Source organism: Phoca vitulina, unplaced genomic scaffold (assembly GCF_004348235.1).
Source record: "Phoca vitulina isolate PV1807 unplaced genomic scaffold, GSC_HSeal_1.0 scaffold30, whole genome shotgun sequence".
Lineage (NCBI taxonomy): Eukaryota > Metazoa > Chordata > Mammalia > Carnivora > Phocidae > Phoca > Phoca vitulina.
The window spans coordinates 21,475,665-21,493,417 of NW_022589733.1; the positions used below are offsets into that span (position 1 = coordinate 21,475,665).

The 17,753-nt window shown below is 45.9% G+C and overlaps 1 protein-coding gene across 2 annotated transcripts in view; it reads left to right on the plus strand.

Moving 5' to 3' along the window:
- ZFHX3 (zinc finger homeobox 3) overlaps positions 1 to 17,340 on the plus strand; it is a 234,171-nt gene extending 216,831 nt beyond the window's left edge. The window contains exons 8-10 of one of the 2 annotated variants that reach the window (XM_032424047.1): positions 27 to 129; positions 1,470 to 6,896; positions 10,722 to 17,340. In XM_032424047.1, the coding sequence (XP_032279938.1) occupies positions 27 to 129; positions 1,470 to 6,896; positions 10,722 to 12,388 (7,197 nt within the window). In that variant the 3' untranslated portion in view covers positions 12,389 to 17,340. Of the gene's footprint in view, positions 1 to 26; positions 130 to 1,469; positions 6,897 to 8,220; positions 8,486 to 10,721 lie in introns of those variants that run through there. The other variant, XM_032424048.1, reaches the window with a different exon arrangement.
- Positions 17,341 to 17,753: the final 413 nt, after the last annotated feature.

Below are 17,753 nucleotides of genomic sequence, written 5' to 3' on the forward strand. Positions count from 1 at the left end.
TCATTTCTCTGCCTCTTACTCCGCAGGTGACCACCCCTGAGATGGTGATGCCCAGCAGCATGTTCCTCCCAGCAGCTGTTCCAGATCGAGATGGGAACTCCACTTTGGAGGAGGCAGGAAAGCAGCCTGGTTAGTGTCATTCTTGACCCCCTAGAAATGGAAACAAAATGAAATATTGGGCCACAATTTTCACTGAGCAGGAGTGCCAGGAATCCTTACAGAGTCCTCCTAAGGTGAATGTAACTGATCAAGAGAGGAGGTGGCACTTTGGTCACCTACTTCATACTCTGGCATGTATTTGTATACCATTCATATGGTTTAGAGTGGAAAGAAAATAAGGTGAGAACCAGTGGGATTCTGGTGGACACATGTCCCCTCAGACTATACATTTTGGGAGTGAATAACCAGAGACTCAGTCAGTAGACCCATGACTCCCCAATCTCTCAGGACTTAATTATTAGGGACTTTTGGAGCATGTGAGGGATTTCAGAGCACTGGATTAGCTCTCTCTCTAACTTTCCTCTGCACAAAGTTCTTCTTTGAGTCTTCTGGGATTGCCTTAGGACCTTGAATAGAGGTGTACTTAGCACTGGGTGTTATACACAAACAATGAATCATGGAACACTACATCAAAAACTAATGATGTACTGTATGGTGACTAAGATAACATAATTTTTTAAAAAGGTGCATTTAGAAAGAACATGTTTTAGACATGTGCTGGTGCCCTATGGTGGTTCCTAGCTAGATGGGTCATTAGACCTCCACTTAGGAGGCTGTCCTACATCGTTCACCTTTTGTCAGCACCTAAGATTTAAGTTGGGAAGACCTCAGCCCCACTACTGCCCCACCTCCCCCCCTTGTGATTTTTCCATATTAGAAGGTAGACAGCTGACTTTAAAAGGGTCAGAATATGTGTGGGTGTGATGCTATCACTGTAGAAAATAATTATGTATTTTAATGGCCACTTGAATGTTCATTTCTTAATAGAGAGGACAGTCAAAAGTAATGTTATAACAAATTAAGCTAAAAGACATATTCCAAAGTTTCTTATATTGTCAGAATTTTTTATATTACAATGGACAATAGTTATCTTAAATTCCCCACAATTTAGGATATCGTTTATTCACATATTTTACAGTTCAGGTTCACGTAAAAGGGAAGTCCAGTCTAAGATCAGTAACATTCAAACCAGTTCTTGAGAAATTTAAGATTCTGAGTCAAGCAACTGATCCAAGATATGATACAGTCCTATTATGAATGAAACTTTTGTATTTCCTTTTAGTCCCTTCTGTTCATGTGCACTTGCTTTAATATGTACTCTTTGCAGGGGCTGTGTGGAGAGAGTCTGTCTTCATGAGGACTTGCTAGGTAGATAGCCGTGGGTGCCATCCTTGAAACAAAGCCTTCTTTATCATTGGGCTTGGTTTTTTTTTTGTTTTGTTTTTTTTTGTTTCTTTTTTAAATTACAGAAACCTCAGAGGATCTGGGAAAGAACATCTTGCCCTCTGTAAGCACAGAGCACAGTGGAGATTTGAAACCCTCTTCTGCTGACCCAGGCTCTGTGAGAGAAGATTCAGGCTTCCTATGCTGGAAGAAGGGGTGCAATCAGGTTTTCAAAACTTCTGCCACTCTTCAAACACACTTCAATGAGGTTCATGCCAAGAGGCCCCAGCTGCCTGTGTCAGATCGCCATGTGTACAAGTACCGCTGTAATCAATGCAGCCTGGCTTTCAAGACCATTGAAAAGCTGCAGCTCCATTCTCAGTACCATGTGATCAGAGCTGCCACAATGTGCTGTCTTTGTCAGCGTAGTTTCCGAACTTTTCAGGCTCTGAAAAAACACCTTGAGACAAGCCATCTGGAGTTGAGTGAGGCTGACATCCAACAGCTTTATGGTGGCCTTCTGGCCAATGGGGACCTCCTGGCAATGGGAGACCCTACCCTGGCAGAGGACCACACCATAATTGTTGAGGAAGACAAGGAGGAAGAGAGCGACTTAGAAGACAAACAGAGCCCAACGGGCAGTGACTCTGGGTCAGTACAAGAAGACTCAGGCTCAGAGCCAAAGAGAGCTCTACCTTTCAGAAAAGGCCCCAACTTCACCATGGAAAAATTTCTAGACCCTTCTCGCCCTTACAAGTGTACAGTCTGCAAGGAGTCTTTCACTCAAAAGAATATCCTGCTAGTGCACTACAATTCTGTCTCCCACCTGCATAAGTTGAAGAGAGCCCTTCAAGAATCGGCAACTGGTCAGCCAGAACCCACCAGCAGCCCAGACAACAAACCTTTCAAGTGTAACACTTGTAACGTGGCCTATAGCCAGAGTTCCACTTTGGAGATCCACATGCGGTCTGTGTTGCATCAAACCAAGGCCCGAGCAGCCAAGCTGGAGGCTGCAAGTGGCAGTAGCAATGGGACGGGGAACAGCAGCAGTGTCTCCCTGAGCTCCTCCACCCCAAGTCCTGTGAGCACCAGTGGTAGTAACACCTTTACCACCACCAACCCAAGCAGTGCTGGCATCACTCCGAGTTCCAATCTACTGAGCCAAGTGCCCCCTGAAAGTGCAGGGATGCCGGCCCTGGGGAATCCCATCGGTGCCAACATCACTTCCCCTTCAGAGCCCAAGGAGGCCAATCGGAAGAAGCTGGCGGATATGATTGCATCCAGACAGCAGCAGCAGCAGCAGCAGCAAGCACAGACGCTAGCCCAGGCCCAGGCTCAAGTTCAAGCTCACCTGCAGCAGGAGCTGCAGCAGCAGGCTGCCCTGATCCAGTCTCAGCTGTTCAACCCCGCCCTGCTTCCTCACTTCCCCATGACCACAGAGACCCTGCTGCAGCTGCAGCAGCAGCAGCATCTCCTCTTCCCCTTCTACATCCCCAGCGCAGAGTTCCAGCTCAACCCTGACGTGAGCTTGCCAGTGACCAGCGGGGCGCTGACACTGACGGGGACGGGCCCGGGCCTTCTAGACGATCTGAAGGCTCAGGTTCAGATCCCAACACAGAGCCACCAGCAGATCCTGCAGCAGCAACAGCAAAGCCAGCTTTCTCTGTCCCAGACTCACTCTGCCCTTCTACAACCCAGCCAGCACTCCGAAAAGAAAAACAAATTGGTCATCAAAGAAAAGGAAAAAGAAAGCCAGAGAGAGAGGGACAGTGCCGAGGTGGGAGAGGGCAACCCAGGACCTAAGGAATCGCTGCCAGATGCCTTGAAGGCTAAAGAGAAGAAAGAACTGGCACCAGCAGCTAGTTCTGAGCCTTCCATGCTCCCACCACGGATCGCCTCAGATGCCAGGGGGAATGCCACCAAGGCCCTGCTGGAGAACTTTGGCTTTGAGCTGGTCATTCAGTACAACGAGAACAAGCAGAAGGTGCAGAAGAAGAATGGGAAGACTGAGCAGGGAGAGAATCTGGAGAAGCTTGAGTGTGACTCCTGTGGCAAGTTGTTTTCTAACATCTTGATCTTAAAGAGTCATCAAGAGCACGTTCATCAAAACTACTTTCCCTTTAAACAGCTAGAGAGATTTGCTAAACAGTACCGCGAGCAGTACGATAAACTGTACCCGCTGAGGCCCCAGACCCCAGAGCCGCCGCCACCACCTCCCCCGCCACCTCCTCCACCCCCTCTTCCTGCAGCACCGCCTCAGCCAGCTTCCACGCCAGCCATCCCTGCGTCAGCCCCACCCATCACTTCACCCACGATTGCACCCACCCAGCCATCCGTGCCACTCACCCAGCTCTCTATGCCCATGGAGCTGCCCATCTTCTCACCACTGATGATGCAGACGATGCCACTGCAGACCTTGCCGGCTCAGCTGCCTCCTCAGCTTGGACCTGTGGAGCCTCTGCCTGCGGACCTGGCCCAGCTGTACCAGCACCAGCTCAATCCAAGCCTGCTCCAACAGCAGAACAAGAGGCCTCGCACCAGGATCACGGATGACCAGCTCCGGGTCCTGCGGCAATATTTTGACATTAACAACTCCCCCAGTGAAGAGCAGATCAAAGAAATGGCAGACAAGTCTGGGTTGCCCCAGAAAGTGATCAAGCACTGGTTCAGAAACACCCTCTTCAAAGAGAGGCAGCGTAACAAGGATTCCCCTTACAACTTTAGCAATCCTCCCATCACCAGCCTGGAGGAGCTCAAGATAGACTCGCGGCCCCCTTCACCAGAACCTCAGAAGCAGGAGTACTGGGGAAGCAAGAGGTCTTCAAGAACAAGGTTTACTGACTATCAGCTGAGGGTCCTACAGGACTTCTTTGATGCCAATGCTTACCCAAAGGATGACGAATTTGAGCAACTCTCTAATTTACTAAACCTTCCAACCCGAGTCATAGTGGTGTGGTTTCAAAATGCCCGACAGAAGGCCAGGAAAAATTATGAGAATCAGGGGGAGGGCAAAGATGGAGAGCGGCGTGAGCTTACAAATGATAGGTATATTCGAACAAGCAACTTGAACTACCAGTGCAAAAAATGTAGCCTGGTGTTTCAGCGCATCTTTGATCTCATCAAGCATCAGAAGAAGCTGTGTTACAAAGATGAGGATGAGGAGGGGCAGGATGACAGCCAAAATGAGGATTCCATGGATGCCATGGAAATCCTGACACCCACCAGCTCCTCCTGCAGCACCCCGATGCCCTCACAGGCTTACAGTGCCCCAGCACCATCAGCCAACACAGCTTCCTCCGCTTTCTTACAGCTCACAGCGGAGCCTGATGAACTGGCCACTTTTAGTTCAAAAACAGAGGCAAGTGATGAGAAACCAAAGCAGGCTGACCCTCCCAGTGCACAGCCAAACCAAACACAAGAAAAGCAAGGACAACCAAAGGCAGAGCTGCAGCAACAAGACCAGCCCGAGCAGAAGACAAACGCAGCCCAGCAAAAGCTCCCACAGCTCACTTCCCCCACTTCGTTACCACAGCCTCCTCCACAAGCACCCCCACCTCAGTGCCCCTTACCCCAGTCGAGCCCCAGTCCTTCTCAGCTCTCCCACCTGCCCCTCAAGCCCCTCCACACGTCGACTCCTCAGCAGTTGGCAAACCTACCTCCTCAGCTAATCCCCTACCAGTGTGATCAATGTAAGTTGGCATTTCCATCATTTGAGCACTGGCAGGAGCATCAGCAGCTTCATTTCCTGAGTGCACAGAACCAGTTCATCCACCCCCAGTTTTTGGACAGGTCACTGGATATGCCTTTCATGCTGTTTGACCCTAGTAACCCACTCCTGGCGAGCCAGCTGCTCTCTGGGGCTATACCTCAGATTCCAGCCAGCTCGGCCACTTCTCCTTCAACTCCAACCTCCACAATGAACACTCTGAAGAGGAAGCTGGAGGAAAAGGCCAGTGCAAGCCCTGGAGAAAATGACAGTGGGACAGGAGGAGAAGAACCTCAGCGAGACAAGCGTTTGAGGACAACCATTACACCAGAACAGCTAGAAATTCTGTACCAGAAGTATCTGTTAGACTCCAATCCAACTCGAAAGATGTTGGATCACATCGCACACGAGGTGGGCTTGAAGAAGCGTGTGGTCCAAGTCTGGTTTCAGAATACCCGAGCCCGGGAACGGAAAGGACAGTTCCGGGCTGTGGGCCCAGCGCAGGCGCACAGAAGATGCCCTTTTTGCAGAGCACTCTTCAAAGCCAAGACTGCCCTCGAGGCTCATATCCGGTCCCGTCATTGGCATGAGGCCAAGAGAGCTGGCTACAACCTAACTCTGTCTGCAATGCTCTTGGACTGTGATGGGGGACTCCAGATGAAAGGAGATATTTTTGATGGAGCCAGCTTTTCCCACCTACCCCCAAGCAGTAGTGACGGCCAAGGTGTCCCCCTCTCACCTGTGAGTAAAACCATGGACTTGTCTCCCCGAACTCTTCTTAGCCCTTCTTCCATCAAGGTGGAGGGAATTGAGGATTTTGAAAGCCCCTCCATGTCCTCAGTTAATCTGAACTTTGACCAAACTAAGCTGGACAACGACGACTGTTCCTCTGTCAACACAGCAATCACGGATACCACCACCGGAGACGAGGGCAATGCGGATAATGACAGTGCGACGGGAATAGCAACTGAAACCAAATCCTCTTCTGCACCCAACGAAGGGTTGACCAAAGCGGCCATGATGGCAATGTCTGAGTATGAAGATCGGTTGTCGTCTGGTCTGGTCAGCCCAGCCCCAAGCTTTTACAGCAAGGAATACGACAATGAAGGTACAGTGGACTACAGTGAAACCTCGAGCCTTGCAGACCCCTGCTCCCCGAGTCCTGGTGCAAGTGGGTCAGCAGGCAAATCTGGAGACAGTGGGGATCGGCCAGGGCAGAAACGTTTTCGCACTCAAATGACCAATCTGCAGCTGAAAGTCCTCAAGTCATGCTTTAATGACTACAGGACGCCCACCATGCTAGAGTGTGAGGTCCTGGGCAATGATATTGGACTGCCAAAGAGAGTTGTTCAGGTCTGGTTCCAGAATGCCCGGGCAAAAGAAAAGAAGTCCAAGTTAAGCATGGCCAAGCATTTTGGTATAAACCAAACAAGTTACGAGGGGCCGAAAACAGAGTGCACTTTGTGTGGCATCAAGTACAGCGCTCGGCTGTCTGTACGTGACCATATCTTTTCCCAGCAGCATATCTCCAAAGTTAAGGACACCATTGGAAGCCAGTTGGACAAGGAGAAAGAATACTTTGACCCAGCCACTGTACGTCAGTTGATGGCTCAACAAGAGTTGGACCGGATTAAAAAGGCCAACGAGGTCCTCGGACTGGCAGCTCAGCAGCAAGGCATGTTTGACAATGCCCCTCTTCAGGCTCTTAACCTTCCTACAGCATATCCGGCGCTCCAGGGCATTCCTCCTGTGTTGCTCCCCGGCCTCAACAGCCCCTCCTTGCCGGGCTTTACTCCATCCAACACAGGTGGGTTCTGCTCTAGGTGATTCTTACAGCATTAAATAGCTGCCCAAATAGCATTTTGTTCTGTGGCTACCACCCAAACTCTCTGAATGTTGGGCAGATAGGCAGAAGCTTCCCTTTCCAGTTTTCTAACAGCAACAGAACTTCTGGTCCCTTTTACTGAGTCTCCCCAGTGCTGTGGTTCTATGACTTCCCAGTCTCAGAGATGGGACCTCCTGGTTGGAACAGTCTGCTATGAAATTATTCTCTTTGCCCTGTGTTCAGTAACACAACCAAGGTGCGTGCTACAGGGAAGAACTTGAGGGTCCTGGCATCCTAAATCCTGGGTTATTTTCAAGAAAAAGGTTTCTAGCATAGACCCTTCTAGTCAGTCTTTGTGAAATTGCCAATCCCATCTAGATAGTTGTTGAAAATAGAAGACATTTGAATATCCTAGCTAATTCTGGATCGTGCTTTATGGAAACTGGTTCAAGAGAACTTAAATCAAGTCTTTGTCCTTACCGGTGGTCCCTGCTCCTGTTTTTAGAGAGCTGTTCTGGCAGAACTGCTATCAGGAAGAAGCTCTCATAAATGGATCCTTATTCCTGGGCTTCTTACCTAGCCAGAACAATAGTGGTTATACTAGTTTCATTATAATGAGACTACTTCTGTACAAGCTTGAATGCACTGGCCAGGAATCTTGTATTGGGCAATATGGTTCTGAATCTTCAGACAGACAATAAACATTAATGCTCATTTTTAGGAGTCTTCATCACTCCTTCATTTCCCTTCACCCATCTCTCTTTCTTTGCTCCCCCCAGCCCCCTAATTCAGTCATACATATACTTGGTACTCTTATTTTTCTACTATTATTAATAGGGAGTTTGATAGTTCTTCCTGTGTCCCTCTCTTGTTCCTCCTCTGTCCTCACCTGTCTTCTCTGTAGCCAGCTTTCTTTCCTAAATTGGACCTCCAGGATTCTGTGAAACTTAGGCACAAGTCAGCAAGATTCCCCCCCACCCCCCAGGCCTGCATTGACCAGTGTAACTTTACCAAAGGAGAGCCCTTCAGAGTGCTTCCTTGCCTGAAAATGGGTCCCTGTTCCCAGGGGTTGAAGTGGTAAAAGCATTAAAATCTATAAGTCATTGCTTATAGTTGTTGGCAAGTAAGGTCACAGAATTATGCTAAAGCCAACTAGACATAAGCCAAGAATCAAGCTATGGAAAGCGTCTAGGCACTGAATTACCCTTGCAGCCCAGAATCTTAGCAGAAGGGCTTGGGATGGCCCAACATTTCATAATAATGTGAAAAAAATTAGAATGTCTGATCTATTCCCCTTGTTTTACAGATGAGAAAACTGAGGGCCAGAGAGGTCAAGACCATTCAGCAAGCTAGGGTAGGAGCCAGAGCTCCCACCCAGGCCTCCAGGCTCCCAGTGCTATGTGCTCCTTCCACAACACCCAATATGAGCCAGTCAGTCAACAGGTATATGTTTAGTGCTACTCAGGTTCTGACCACTAAGAGTGGACTCAAGATAGAAAGGTATGCTCTTAATTATTAGAGGCAGCCAGGTTACCAGTGTGTCCCAGTTACCACCACCTACCTGATTGTACCACAGCTCACAGGAGCACTGGATCTGGAATGGGGGAAGGAACTTGTATTTAATATGTCAGGTCCAATGCTAAGCTCTTTCCATATGACCTTCCATTTAGTCCCTACAACCATGTATTGTAGAAAGTTGAGGTTCCGTGGAGTCAATGGGGGTCTAAGGCCACATAGCAGCTGTGTATCAAACACAATCCATACTACATCAGTCTGACTGACTCCAGAGGTGCATGACAAGTATCAGGGCGATGAAATGCCTTGCTTGGTTCTAATCTTGCTGATGAGAAAACTGAGGCCACAATTATTTTGAGAATATATTGAGCTTATATCAAACATGGTTAGTACAGAGCTTGGTAAATATAGCAAGGATTCTGTAAATGATCCTTACCATTTCCTTCTCTTCTACTCAAGATACAGAAGTCAGTTTAAGGCCTTCTGACCGGGATCTTTCTCCTGAAAGCCTGATACCACAGAGATGGAGAAATCTCTAGATGTTTTTTCCTTGCCTCGCTGATCTTTTGGCTCTGGCTCCAACCTACAACTTGGAGCAGGCCTGTTGCCTAGATGTAGACAGAAAGAGCCATGTCCTAAGTTGTCGAATTCATAATCCATTCACTCTCCATCTTGTGCATGCCAGTTTAACCAATGAACCTTTACCAGCTTTTTCTGAGTCAGATACTTCTTTCTGGTTTCAGTTCCTTCTGTGCTTTGAGGAAATTGGATGACTTCACCTCAGTGGTGCCTATCTGCTGTTTTGAAAGAGTAAATTAATGCTGCTATACAAAAATCCCCTTGGCTTTCCAAACAATAATGGATATTTTTCTGGGATTGGCACCTTGAGGCAACCTTGTTCTCTTCATCTGAAGTTTGAGGGTTTTTACATGCTGCACCAGTGTAATAAGCCAACATTGTCTTCACCCAGGTCTGGGCTTCTCTGTTTTTTCCTCACAGTGACAGTGTCCTATTACAGAACCCCCCCAACCCCAGCTTTCTGGCAGAAGGTAGTCCAGATGAAATAGTGAGGAGCTGTGGGATTTTTTAGTTTACATTTTGGTGCCCTCTGAAGAGAAGGGATGAATACGGTCCATTGTCTTAAGTAAGTGTAGTGAATGGAATGATCTGAAGTCTACTGCCTGTGACTTCTTCTCAGCATCTCATCATTCAGCAAATCTGGTCTCTCTGTCCCACTTTGCTGTCCTCCACCACCACCTTGCTAGTCTTAATGCACCTCCCACTTGATGTACCAGGAGCAAGGCTATCTTCCATCACCCTGGAACAAAAGACTCAAACCAGGAGAGAAATATGGGTGAGGGAGGATATTAGGCTCTGGAGTGGGTGAAGGCCTTATAGGCAGAGTGTGACTGCAGATGGGGCTGTACCCCAGGTGGGCCTGGTGACTTGCTCAAAGACCTTTGCTACCCATAAGTATGAGTAGGTTGCAGCGATGGCTTAGAAAGCAGTGGTACCAACACTTTGGGCCATTCCATTTCTGATACTGCTTTTCTCCTCTTGCTGGGGGTGCGTTCTCAAGCAGCTGCAGTCTTTCTGTATGTCATTCAAATGGGTAGGAAGAGAATGCTCATTTCTCCAGCAAACTTCAGAATCATCTTCCTAGATGGTTACATTTTTCAACAGATTTGTTAAAGCAGACTAGCTGAGCCAAATAATGGGACAGTTTTCCCTGAATGGATTGTTTTTGTTTCTTCCCATTGCTCCTCCTCCTCTCTGCCCTCTTAAAACACATCCATTCAGTTGTAGCAGCGGAGGCCAGAGAGGCACATTTGTTTCTTCACATGGTCTTGGGGCTTGGCCAGATTTCTTGCATTTTGCCCTCTTCTCCTGTTACCTCTCTCCTCTGCAACTTCTGGTGGGGCCTCTTAGCCACACTATTTCTGTGGAGCTTTGATGAAGGCCTTTGGTTCAAATGTCCCAGCTGGAAACAGCTAGTTGGGGGAACTGGGCAAAGAACATATGAATTAGTGGGTGTGGCAGGAAGGTGTTAAAAGTTGTTTAACTGAAAGGGGAAGTAGGGCAGCTGACCCAGGATTGGGCACTGATTAGAATACAAGGCTGTCCAACTCTGGTGAGACCCCCCTCTATTGAAAATGGTGGTTTTGAGAGGGTCTTTCAACTTTAAACCTTGAGATCTCAGACTTCATGCCAGTGACAGAAGTAAAATATCTTGAGCTTCAGCCTCACCACCCCAGACTGACCTGTGGTTCTTTCTGTCTTCATTTCTTTCAGCTTTAACGTCTCCTAAACCGAACTTGATGGGTCTGCCCAGCACAACAGTTCCTTCCCCTGGCCTCCCCACATCTGGATTACCAAATAAACCGTCCTCAGCATCGCTGAGCTCCCCGACCCCAGCACAAGCCACCATGGCGCTGGCCCCTCAGCAGCCCCCCCAACCCCAGCAGCAGCCACAGGTGCAGCCGCCGCCGCCCGCAGCTCAGCCCCCGCCCGCGCCACAGCTCCCACCGCAACAGCAGCAACAGCAACGCAAGGACAAAGACAGTGAGAAGGTAAAGGAGAAGGAAAAGGCACACAAAGGGAAAGGGGAGCCCCTCCCTGTCCCCAAGAAGGAGAAAGGCGAGGCCCCCCCAGCGGCCACAGCCACGATCTCAGCCCCGCTGCCCGCCATGGAGTATGCCGTGGACCCTGCCCAGCTGCAGGCCCTGCAGGCAGCCTTGACTTCGGACCCCACAGCGTTGCTCACGAGCCAGTTCCTTCCTTACTTTGTACCAGGCTTCTCTCCTTACTATGCCCCCCAGATCCCTGGCGCCCTGCAGAGCGGGTACCTGCAGCCTATGTATGGCATGGAAGGCCTGTTCCCCTACAGCCCCGCGCTGTCGCAGGCCCTGATGGGGCTGTCCCCGGGCTCCCTACTGCAGCAGTACCAGCAATACCAGCAGAGTCTGCAGGAGGCGATCCAGCAGCAGCAGCAGCGGCAGCTCCAGCAGCAGCAGCAGCAGCAAAAAGTGCAGCAGCAGCCCAAAGCAAGCCAAACCCCAGTCCCCCAGGGGGCTGCTTCCCCAGACAAAGACCCTGCCAAAGAATCCCCCAAACCAGAAGAGCAGAAAAGCGCACCCCGTGAGGTGTCCCCCCTCCTGCCGAAACCCCCCGAAGAGCCAGAAGCAGAAAGCAAAAGTGCGGACTCCCTCTACGACCCCTTCATTGTTCCAAAGGTGCAGTACAAGTTGGTCTGCCGCAAGTGCCAGGCGGGCTTCGGTGACGAGGAGGCGGCGAGGAGCCACCTGAAGTCCCTCTGCTTCTTCGGCCAGTCTGTGGTGAACCTGCAAGAGATGGTGCTTCACGTCCCCACGGGCGGCGGCGGCAGTGGCGGCGGCGGCGGCGGCGGCGGGAGTGGCGGCGGCTCGTACCACTGCCTGGCGTGCGAGAGCGCGCTCTGTGGGGAGGAAGCTCTGAGTCAACATCTCGAGTCGGCCTTGCACAAACACAGAACAATCACGAGAGCAGCAAGAAACGCCAAAGAGCACCCTAGTTTATTACCTCACTCTGCCTGCTTCCCCGATCCTAGCACCGCATCTACCTCGCAGTCTGCCGCTCACTCAAACGACAGCCCCCCTCCCCCGTCGGCCGCCGCCCCCTCCTCGTCCTCCGCTTCCCCCCACGCCTCCAGGAAGTCTTGGCCGCAAGTGGTCTCCCGGGCTTCGGCCGCGAAGCCCCCTTCTTTTCCTCCTCTCTCCTCATCTTCAACGGTTACCTCAAGTTCATGCAGCACCTCAGGGGTTCAGCCCTCGATGCCAACAGACGACTATTCGGAGGAGTCTGACACGGATCTCAGCCAAAAGTCCGACGGACCGGCGAGCCCGGTGGAGGGTCCCAAAGACCCCAGCTGCCCCAAGGACAGTGGTCTGACCAGTGTAGGAACGGACACCTTCAGATTGTAAGCTTTGAAGATGAACAATACAAACAAATGAATTTAAATAAAAAGATTAATAAGAAACCAATTTCAAAAATAGACTAACTGCAATTCCAAAGCTTCTAACCAAAAAAAAAAAAAAAAAAAAAAGGAAAAAAAAGAAAAAGCGTGGGTTGTTTTCCCATATACCTATCTATGCCGGTGATTTTACATTCTTGTCTTTTCTTTTTTCTTTTAATATAAAAAAAAAAAAAACCTTAACCCTGTTACATTGTGTCCTTTTGAAGGTACTATTGGTCTGGGAAACAGAAGTCCGCAGGGCCTCCCTAATGTCTTTGGAGCTTAAACCCCTTGTATATTTGCCCCTTTTCAATAAACACCCCACGTTGATAGCACAGGAGGAGCCCGGCATGCACTGTATGGGAAAGCAGTCCACCTTGTTACAGTTTTAAATTTCTTGCTATCTTAGCATTCAGATACCAATGGCTTGCTAAAAGAAAAAAAAGAAATGTAATGTCTTTTTATTCTCAGGTCAATCGCTCACACTTTGTTCTGTTTTCAGAATCATTGTTTTATAATATATTATTTTTTCAGTTTTTTTTTTTTTGTTCCAGAAAAGATTTTTTGTTTTGTTAATTTAAAAACGGGCAGAAAGTATTTGAGAAAAACAATGTGAACTGCTTTAGCTTTCTGGGGATTTAAAGGATAGCTTTTCTGCTGAAGCCAATTTCAAGGGGAAAAGTTAAGCACTCCCACTTTCAGAAAAAAAAAAAAAAAACCCACACACAGAGTGTTGAGGACTTGTAGCTTAAAAAAATAAGTTTTAAAAACTGACTTTCTGTATTTATGATAGATATGACCATTTTTGGTGTTGAGTAGATTGTTGCATTGGAAATGAACTGAAGCAGTATGGTAGATTTAAAAGGAAAAAAAAAAAACCTTTTGTGTACATTTAGCTTTTTGTATGGTCCAGCTGACAGCTCCTCATTTGATGTTGTCTTGTTCATTCCTAGCAGATAGATTGCAATCCGTTGATTCGCCTAAGCTTTTCTCCCCTTTGTCCCTTAATTCCACTTTCTCTTTCCTCCTCCCACCCTATAATCTCCCACTTAAGGTAGCTGCCTTCATTTCTTAGAGGGTAGCTGCAGAATTATTTTATAAAACTAAAGAAAGAATTTCAAAAGGTTCTAGGGGTCATTAGGATCCTCACAGATTATTTTTGGTTGGGGAGTTGAAACTTTTTAAAGGCATATAATTCTAGTTACCTATGTCTGTAAGCCTTGTGCCATTTATTTTTTATTTATCCTTCCTTTAGCTTTTCTTTTTATCCTTTCTTTTCCTCCTTGTTTGGTAGATGCTTCAAATATTCTTTTCCTAAACTAAAGCATTTGTTTTGGTTTGTGTAATTGGGCTGTGTGCTTTTCTTTCTAAAAAAGTTTTTGGTTAGGGGTTTTGTTTTTGTTTTCTTTCCTCTCAGAAAAAGAAATTTCATGCTTTAAATAAAATCCAAAGACACACCCTTTCACTGCTGATGCAGAAAAAAGGGAAAGGGTTCTTGTTACTTGAGAATTTGTTTCTGATTTAAACAAACAAGACTTAGTTTAATAAAAGAAAGAGTAAAACAAAAGATTCCCAGGTTGTTATGTGCTTCTTCTGCAAGCAGAGAGGCAACTGTTAATGACAATTCCATATACCAAAAGACACATTTTTTACTTCAAAGTTTTGTCCTTGTGTTAGGCAGTCTGAGCGGCGAGTGATCCAGAGTGCAGCCAACAAAGAAGCAGATAGCAAGGTACAGAGAGCAAAAAGGAACCGTATGTGAGGCACTTGTATTTATGTTAATATCTGTATTCCTGTAACACATAACACAACGCAACATACACCCTTTCTCATCTTAAAACAACGGTCTGAACTTTGAAAGGAAAACTTTGTGCTGCTAAAATGTAGATTTTGGAGACAAATAGATGCTTTGCTTTTCACTTTCATAGCCAAACATCAACAGAAACAATCTCCCCTTGCCCCGAAAGTGTGAAATCCTTCTCCCCTTCGTTCTCTTCCTTATGTTTCAAAAGGGAACTTTGAAGACTGTGAATGCAGGTTCCATTGGTCATCTTTCGGGCTTCTTTCCCCAGTGCTGAAGCCACTCAACGACTTTGCAAAAGACTGGAGCATTCCAAGATCTGAAAATGGATTTCTTTTTTTCTTTTTTCTCTTTTTTAGCCGGGACTGTTTTATTTTTATGAATTTGTTTTTGGTTTAATGAAAGAGTAGATCCTGAACTGTTGTATATATTTCTAACTAGGCTGATGCACAGTGCAAATTCCTTTTTTTTAATTTTTTTAAGTAGAAATACTAAAGAGTACCATCTAACTATTCATACCAGTATCCAGTTGTAGCATAAGGTGTCAAAAACAAGTACACAAAAACATTTGCTGTTTTAACAAACTATTTTCTTTTAACAAAAATTCTTGTATTTCTCCCTGTGTTTGAGATGAACATTTTTAAATTTTAAAGTTGTACAGTTTTTTGTTTTCCATTATTTTATCTTGTTTGTAACTCTATGAAATATATATATATTTTTTGCCATTTAACTGTTGTATGTTACTCTGTGTCTGTATCATATAGAAAAAAAATTGTTTTTGTTTTTGGTTCTCTATGTGATACCAATTAATTAACAATTTAACACTAGCTTTACATGTCAAATTCTGCTAGGTTTTTTCTGAAAACTTTGTTTTTAAAAATGATATTGCTTGGTAATAGTGCAATTTCTATCCCTTTCCCTCTCCCCTCAACTTTAAGTTCATTTCCTTGTAATTTTGCCACCCCCTCCACAATGGTGTTTCGTTTGTTTGTTTGTTTATTTGTTTTGAGCTACTATGCCATCCTCCCTCTGTGAGGCAGAGTGACTGTCAGTGTTTTGTTATGCCATGCCTTGACCTGTGGGTATATTTGGCAACAGCAAGGTGGTTGGGTAGATTGGCTAAGCATGCTTCCACCCACCAGTGTTTCTCAGAGGGGTTATGTGATTGTTTTATCCTGGAGTGGGTTGCACATTTGATGCTTTCCTCTACAACTCTACCACCCACATATATGTTCATTCAAAAAAGAAAAAAATTCTCAGCATTAACTCAGAAGTAGCAAAGCAGTCAGTGATGGTGACAATTAGACGTCAAATATGAGCTAGTTAGATGTTTGTGGGTTGACATCCGCTATGGCTGTGACTGGTATCATTTACAAAGCATGAATTCACTACAATGCGCAACTGTTTAGATTGGTCTTACTAGGCGAATTTAACTCCTGTTGCATAGTAGGTAGCTGAACAGGATATCTCAACTCACTTTTTAAATTAGTTCTTCACCTCTATTGACACTTCATATTTTGGTTGGTTGGTTGGTTTGTTTGATTTTTTTTCAAATACTCCAAAGAGTGGGTTGGTGCTTGACACCATTCAGTCATGGCACCATATGAACCCACCGAATGGAACTTATTTCAACCATCCTTCCTCCATCCTTCCAAAAAGAAACTTAAGAAGGAAACATACACACACACACACACACACACACACACGGAAAAGTTTAATAAATCTAGGAAGTTTTTTTTTTTAATTAAAAGCTATTTAAAGAGATGAATGTGGCCAAAGTTTTACATGATTGAAAATAAAGTAAAACAGACGGCATGTGTTTAAACCTGAGTTTATCAGGCATGGCAGGAAGTTGCAGGAGAGAGAGGCAGTGACCCAAGCCAGTGCACTTGATGTTCATGGACATATATTTTTTTTAAATAAATTAAATTAAAACATTTTAAATAGAAGCATAAATTGAGTTGGTTGTTTGTTGGCGCTGAGATACTGCCCACTGTGAAACAAAGCTTTGACTAGTTTTTTTTGTTTGTTTACTTTCTTGGGGGGAGGGGGGCAAGTTTGGGTAGGAAAGAAAGCATAAATGAACGTGACCCTGAGGTGAAGAGGTATATGAACAGCCTTTGCAATGTACAAAAAAACAAAAAACAAAAAAACAAAAAAAAATAGAGCAAGTGAAACCAAAAATGATGTTCTTGGTGTTTTTCTATAATGTAGTCTTGTTAGCTTTTTTTGTTACTGTAACAATGCTGATCTCGAACTGTACCAAAATACATGGAGACTAACAAACAGAACCACATGGAACTTTCAAACTGAAAAAAAAATTTGTCACAAAAACTTTGTTGTCATAGTTAAGTTGATTGTAGATGGTAATTGAATATACTCCTTTGAAAATATTTCATCAAGTATGTTTCCTGCTCATTGTGATACATTAAAAAAATATGAGCAAAAGTTCTTGTCTTATGCCCTCAGATTTTGTGTGTGCGCATGTGTGAGAGAGAAAGAGATTGATACTGGCAAAGTGTAAATTTGAACAGTATCTTGAGGTTGCATGTACTTAATCCAAGGTACATAGCTCTTTAGTATTTCTAAGTGTCCTTGTATTTCCTATCTTCTGGCGTTCATGAAAGTGCAGCAAGTTTTGGCCGTGGTGCTGACTAGCTTATTTCATTGAGAAGGGTAAGTCTGACAGCTTGGGTAATATTTGACCCTCGAGAGCCTTAATAGTACCTGTATTTTTTTTTTTTCCAAATGTTTCTATGAGAATTGTGGACACTTGGCACAACCATGAGCAAGTAAGTTTTGCTGATGGCTGGAAGAGAGGTAAGTTAAACTTTTCTGAGATGGGAATTGGATCCACTGTTTATGACAGAAGGATATGAAAGGTAAGTTGAATTAATGGGTGATCCACTACATTTACCTTTCCTATCAAAGGACTTTTCTAAACGCCTTTTAGAGCAGAATTTGAGATAAGAACAGTCTGCAAAACAGTAACAGTGTTAGTCATTCCTACATACAAGAGTCCTCTTATAAAAAACTCTCTCTTACAGCACAAAATGCCTGAAATTCATTAATAAGGAGTATATCCAAGATCAGGCCCAAAGGCCTTCCATTCATCTCTAATTTAGAGCCACAGCTGATAAATAATTTACAAAACTCTAGTAGCTGGGTTTGGACAGCATTGCAGGCTAGCCGTGTCCTTGCAAGGTCTGTGGCATCTGCCCTTGGCCAACAGGGGTCTTTTCTACCCCAGGAGTTAAGCTATGAAATCCTCCTCTCTTGGCTCTGACAGCCATTGTCAACCAGGTCTTTTTCCTTAGTTCCGGGAGCAGGCATTCAAGAAGAGGCAGTGACCCTATTCGCTACAAATTTCAAAGCGTTCTACAACTGGCACAGACATTGCTAGTGCTCAGAAAGGAAATGTCGGTTCCCGTGCCAATGCCAGAACCTCTGTGCCAAACAAGTAGTATCCCTAATACTATCCCCAATAAAACCCTCATCTTTCCCCAGGCATTGTACCTTTCTTTTGGGTGTT